We start from the raw sequence: 7,082 nt of genomic DNA on the forward strand, positions 1-7,082 counted from the left end.
GCCTCACCTCACCACCAATAAAAATGTTTGTCCTCAAATGCAAATAATACAGAATCCAAAAGTAGATGTAAGCAAGGTAGAGAAGAGGGTAGAGAAAGGTCTTGGCTATGCAGTCTCTCTATCTGTTGGGACATCAGTGTCCGGAGTAGTCTCAGATGGGAAGGCAGTGCCAGATCCACTAGGGGCTGCTGTGGATGTAACTGTCTCTACTAGATCTGGCAGATCTCTGAATATGCTCGCATTTTGGCTCACTCATATCTTCTCAACCTGTGCTGCTATCGACTCCTCGTCGGTTTCTGCATCCGACTCTGCCTTTGCTGCACCATCCCTTTGCACATCTCTGATGGTCTCAGGAACATCCTTATAATCTGCTCTCTCTAAGAGTGAAGTGAAGTCGGTAGACTTAAGGTAATCTACGTCCTTCCGCAAACTTGCAATTTCGGCTTTTAGGTCCGTCACCTCAGAGGTTTCCCGCTGTCTGTTTTGACAAGCCATAACTCTCACTGTCAAGGCATCAAAAGAAGTCTGAATGGAAGTAAGTGCTGCTAGTATGGCCTTGTCAATCATATTTGGAACAGACCTTTCCAGTCTAGGGGCTCTCACATCAGCTGAATAGGCCAACTGCCACATCTTCAGGATCATGGCCTAAGTGATTCTAGCGGGCTGGGAGGATGAGAAAGCACGTGGAGCCTATGAGGAAGAAGAAGAAGAAGAAGAAGGAGAAGGTATACCTGAGGGTTCAGAGGCCGGGGTGGCCGAATGTGTTTCTGCTGATAATAAGTCAATATTAACCTATGGAGAATTATCTGTTGGGGCTGCTCATTTCCTGTCATCCTTCTCTTGTGTAAGTTCGGCCATTATACGTTGGATATCAGTGGAGGAAGACGGAGTGACCTCTATATCACTGGCGGGATCTCGAGGTACTCCAACATGCTGACATAATTCGATGACCAGAACAGGAAAGGGCAAAGACATCTGTGTCTAGTTGGCTCTAATGGCCATCTCCTATGAAACCAGTAGCCCCAAGTCGATCCGCCTCCTGGCCATAATATACCCAAGGAAAGCAGCCTTAGGATATCGCAGAATGGACTCGTTCTGGGATGGCATGATAGTATTGCTGATAAAACCAAAACAGTACCGGGAGGCAATTTTCATGTCCCTCTTCTCAATATGAAATCTTGTATCCATCCACCTCGGGGTGGAGTTAGAGATCATCAGAGCTAGCCAACTCTTCATGTTATCTAGGGACTGAGCAGTAAGCAAACCCTGGTAGAGCAGTACCGAGTGTAGTGGTCGACCTAATACAACATTAATATGCTTGCTGTGACACTCCACTTCCTTGCCTCTGACCATAACCGACTTCACCGGTCGGAATTCACTAGCCTTTTTCTTATTTTTCAGGACTGACTCCCCATAAGCTAGGTTGAATTCCTGAACCTAGGAAGGGATGTAAGAACCTCATGGTCTAGTGAACTGCTCGAACTCATGATACCTGAGTGTGTCAAACACCTCAGCATTCTTACCTTCCAAACCCTCCACATATAATATTTTTTCTTCTAGAATTGTTCATAAACCATTGCCTTTTAGTCTGTTCAGCAACCTGGGTAGAGGTGGAGCTAGAGGGAGTGCAGGAGCCCCTGGAGGTGGTGCTGGAGTCGGCAATGATTTAGTGGTTGGGGGAGTGGCAGCGGAAGGGGTTTCGGTGGCTGTGGGATGATTTATAGCCCTAAGTTCCTCCCTTCGATTTATCAAAGGTTGCTCATCCTTCGGCTCTGAAACAGTTGGCTCAACATTTGTGTCCTTCCTCGCGGTGTGCTTTTTTCGTTAGCCTTTATCTCCCGGTAAGAAATCTTGCTTTTTTTTCTGTTAAGGACGTGATTCTCCTTCATTGATTGTAATTCCCGTTGCCTTTTTCTAAGGTGGTGCATTTAGGTTGGGATTAGCTAAATTTTGTGATTAGCCAGAAGAACAATCACACTAAAACACAGAAAACCTGAAGCAGAAAGGTTCGCCGATTAGTCGGCGAATCGCCAAATCTCTTTAGCGAGCTAGGTCGAACTCGCCGAAGGGATTAGCTTGAATTCTAGGCAAATAAGCAATGAAAAATTCTATTTGGTGAGACGCCGACTACTTTGGGCGATGACGACGTAGTCCCCTAAAAGATACAGAGTGACAGAGGGTAGAGAGGGACATGCGAGAGACGGTCTGAAGTCCTAATGGCGAGTCGCCGACTACCTTCGACGACAACGGATGTGTACGCCTAAAGTTACAGATCTCTCAGCACTATGGACATGAATGAAGAGCGATATAAAATCAGTAGGCGCACCGTCGAATCGTTTGGTGAGCACGACCCAGCTCGCCGAATGATTCACCATGCTTATTTTTCAACCTACTTCTTAGAATCGACCATACAAGAACTGAAAACAAAATTAAAACATACAGACACGAAATTCACATAATACCCATACTTCCCATCATTCCGGAATACTCAGACTTCTTCCGGACCTGCCAAATTTTAGCCATTTAACTACGATCACCTTTAAGAATGTCGTCACCCATTCTTTTATTGAGCATTTTTCATTGTTTAGCACAAATGTTGGCCATTTAGGTTTTACCCCACCAATATAACGACAATCAAGCAACATCCAATGTAAACTCAATCAAATTAAAGCATAAACAACAAGACATTCGACTATTAAAATATTTCAGGCAATTAAGCTCGAATTACTCATAGCATATCAACTTATTTCTATCAGAGAGGCCCAACACACGTCATCCTGATACTATAATTGGAAAATAGAGCAAAATGTTTTTAAGATAAGTTTGGGGTTTTATGGGCTAACCCTTTAATGCTGATCAAATTGCTTTTTTGGAACGCTAGGCAACTAAGAGATCCAACCCCAAGCACTATATACCAATTGAAATACTAATGGAAAGGTAAAAATCTAAGAATAAGTACCTTCGGTGTGATTTTGCGGAGTTTAAGAAGAGGGAAAAGTGAGAGCTTCAAACATTTTGACTTTCTACCTTTACAAAACCGTTCAGTTCTCTGTCATTTGGCGATGTTAGTCTTATCACCGATAAAATCGGTGACATGCTGAACGCATACTTACCTCACCGAGTTTTACAGGACATCTCTTATTTTGGGTCCCAAGGGCGGGTTAAGTCGGAGTCGCTGATAGATTCAGTGACTCACCCACTGGGTCCTTGGCTCGCCAACTTGCACTTCTCAACACCTTCCTCATTTTATCCTACAAAATTAGCACACTATTTTTTGAACAGAATAATTAAAAGCAGTAAGACCCTGGGTTGCCTCCCAAGAAGCGCCTTATTTTACGTCATGGCATGACATAAGCCTTGTCTCACTCTCCGTTATTGGGGTTTTCCATAGTGTCACTAGGTGACCCCAATATGTCATTTGGGTGGAGATGAGGCACTGCAAAACTCAGGAGTGACCTGATTAGCTAGATTATCTAGAATGGGATCCAATCATTTGATGCAGAACTTCAATATTCTCTTTCATTTCTTCCAACACCTGAGCCTGATTGGTGACCTTTTGGAGAATGATTTGAAGTGTATCCTCGACACGATTTTCTCTCCCATTTCTAGACTTCCTCCGCTCATGAGGAGGTATATACCTCCCCTTGTTGTTGTATTGGACTTCCACCTCTGAGAGTTTGGTGGCCAGTTCGTTTAGCTGAGATGCCAGTGCGGTCAGGGTGAGGTCCTTTTGGACTTCTTGGCTCATTTCCACCAACTTGCCACTACTCTGCTCAGCCATGTTCATCTAAATGAACACTAACGAAAAACAAAACTAAAAGAAAAGTTAGTGAACTACAACTAAGAAGAAAAAAAATTCTATTAATAAAAAAAATTCTCAAATAACAACACTCCCCGACAATGGCACCATTTTGATTCTTATCGTGACCAACGACACTAACCTACAGTATGAGTATCTACGATCATCCATAGTAACCCAACTAAAGTTTGGGGTCGTGTCCCAAGGCACTGGTTTTGAGAATTGATAGAAAAATAAAATTTAGCTCTAACTAGTCGTAGCTAAAGACGTTAACGAACAAAGACATAGTAAATAAAGGGGGTGACACGAAAGTGTCAAATATCGATTTTGGGGTTTTGTTACAACTAGTAAAAGCAACAAAAATTAACGAGAAAATCAAGTATGGGGAAATATTCTTGGGGTGTGACAACAATACAAGTTGAAATAAATAGTTGGGTACATGGTTTTGACAAGAAACTTGTAAGATAATAATGACTAGGCTAGGCTTGACGTTATGGACCATTGGGCGGTATAGTACTGCTTCACGGAACTATTCGTCTAAGTGTCAATTGCTCATTTCATTGCCTTTTTGATCCTTCTCCTTCAGAGCTTCTCGTACTGGAACAAATGGCGTAGTAAATCCCTTCGGCGAATCGCCAAATGTACTTGGCGATGCTCGGGCTTTAGCTTCGTCGTTTTTTTAGCCTTTTTGTTCCTTTTTGCTCCTAAGTGTCCATGCTTTCACTAAAACTTCAAATACATGAAACTTAAGAGTTTTCATCAGAAATTTAGACAAAATAAGCATTGGAGGACACTATTCTTATCAAAATAAAGTCCTAAATGAGTCAAATTTGTGGACTTATCATGAATCCCCATGTCTTTAAAAGTAAGTATGACTAATATTATTATGATATGAATTTGATTTGCTTGGAGTGTTGCTAGATATGCTTTCCATGATGTAAGCTTGACTAGAGGCGGATGACCTATGTCTTGGCTAAGGGTAAGTGAGGTTACTTAACGAAGTATTCCTCTTTAATTATGATGCTTATTATGACTTGATTTTATTTATACCTTATGCCTTATGTTGACTAATGCTTAGGATTACGTTGTTTATGTTAGCCATCATATGTAGTACTTGATTGTACTAACACATACTCTTCCCTACATTCTTAATAAATGTAGGGTCTAGCGACATTGATTCTCACACTCGTGGCTTGCTTTGTTGTTGATCAAAGAAGTGATGTTTTGGTGATTCCTCATTGTTTTCGAGGATGTGATCACCACTTTCTTTTATGCTTTTATTTTATGACTTTTAGTATTGTATGGGCTGCGTCCGAAAATATCTATTCTATTATGTTAGATGGTTTGAGACAATTATGTTAGACTTCCGCTCATTTTATAAAAGACTTTGATTGTATTGAAAAGTTTTAAATTCTCGCTCATTTATATTTCTTTATGTTATGATATGCTAAGTGGCATGTATGAGGCCTTTAAGTGTCTTATGCGCCTTGATACATCTAGGGGGTACCCCTGGGTCGTGATAAACTTGGTATCAAAGCAGAAGGTTGAGAATGGTTCTAGGATATCTCAAACCACGTCTAGTAGATTCTTGTTCATAAGTGTGAAGCACACCACATTTATGAATGAGAGACTATTAGATGTTTAGGAAACCAAATGGCCAAGTCCTGCTATGAAGTTTAACTTTATAAGTCTTTCTCCTAATCCATACATGACGGTTTTCAGGATATGACTACTAGAAGGGCTAATGCTCGAAGGATGGAGGGAGACAATGTTGATAAAAAGTTTCGTCTCAAGGTTCTCCCGAAGCTCTTCCTCAAGCTCCGATTGACCCATTGAATGAGAATGTAACAAATGTGGAGTTTAGGTCGGCATTCCAAGTGTTGGCTCAAGCCCTGACGTCTCAAGCCAATAGAGATGTGGTACTCCCCTTGAACCCATAATTTTTAATTGTGAACTATCAAACATTAATAGCTAATCTACAACTAGGGTTGTGTGAACCAAGAGCAATTAACAAAGTATGAATAAAAATTAAGTAATTATGGAATATTGTTTATGCATGTATTGCTAATCCTTTCGTTTAGAAGTCTTTTTAACGGGTGCACACGTTAGAACTTGCCTCGTTCCTACTTGCTGGACCAAGGAGGTAATGAATGAGAAAATGATTAAACAAGAGAGATTTAGTTGATGCTATCTAATAGTCTGATGTCAATTGTAGTGAGGGTGATGACACGCCCCGAAAGGTGAACTGTATGGATACTTGATCTACAAATAAGCTATAACAAGTAAGAAGTTGAAAACTAATAAGCGGGTGGAATAACCACACATGATAAATATATATATATGTATATATAACCCACAAAGTTATCTTAGCAAAACTATTCAACCTGATACATTAAGATGTCCAAGAAGCCTCTAAAAGATGTGCAACATCAAATTGCTAATAACTTGACGAGACAGACCTCAGTGTATACAACTAGAAATTTGTGCGTATCATCAAAAGTACTAGATACAAGCTGGCTCCAGATAGAGATGGAGCTCACCAAAACATCAACTGAAGTCAACAAGAGAACCTAACGTGGATGTCCGCTTCCCTTGAGAACCTGATCCTGCATTTACAAGAAAATGTAGCACCCCATTTACAGAGTTGTCAGTACATATGAAACATGTACTGGTAGGAAGAGAAAATAAAATAATAGATCGATAGATAGGAAAGCTCAAATGAATCAGATATTAAATAGAGAGAACTAAGAGTATATTAGGAGTAAACATAAGATATACAACAGTACCCTACGTGCTGACTTAATTGTCTCATAATATAATATCTCAAGCAATGATCAATATATCATGATACCCATAGTTTTTCCAGGTGGAGTACTTTAAATATTTTTATTACAAATGTTCACGTGATGGCAGATCAAGGCAAGTCACATTAACTATATGCCATGAGTTTCCTAAAAGTTCATCTCAATGTTTGTATGCATATGTTATAATCGCGGTCTGGTACGAGGTGCACCCATCGTGGGCTCACAATGAGGGTCTGCCCGCAGGCCATATGTGCCATGTATTGGCTCGAGTCAGGGGGAACTAGTATATGAGTTTTCAGGCCGACTCCAAATACAAATGATGCCACAAGGGCGGTACACCGCAATATTTAGGCTCACTATAGTGGTTTGGTCTCAATCATGTGCACATAATCGTTGCGCGAATCTGTCAAGTAGAAACTATGAATACCTGCCCCTCGATATCTTTTATCGAATAATGTTATAAGATCTATAACATAGAA

At 40.7% G+C, this 7,082-nt stretch overlaps 1 protein-coding gene across 1 annotated transcript; it reads right to left on the reverse strand.

Moving 5' to 3' along the window:
• Positions 1 to 252: 252 nt before the first annotated feature.
• Positions 253 to 630, reverse strand: LOC125836951 (uncharacterized). Its single transcript, XM_049516094.1, has one exon. It carries the CDS (start codon positions 628 to 630, stop codon positions 253 to 255), a length of 378 nt encoding a protein of 125 aa, XP_049372051.1.
• Positions 631 to 7,082: the final 6,452 nt, after the last annotated feature.

Source organism: Solanum verrucosum, unplaced genomic scaffold (assembly GCF_900185275.1).
Source record: "Solanum verrucosum unplaced genomic scaffold, falcon-dt-bn FXZP01000179.1, whole genome shotgun sequence".
In the NCBI taxonomy this organism is placed as follows: domain Eukaryota; kingdom Viridiplantae; phylum Streptophyta; class Magnoliopsida; order Solanales; family Solanaceae; genus Solanum; species Solanum verrucosum.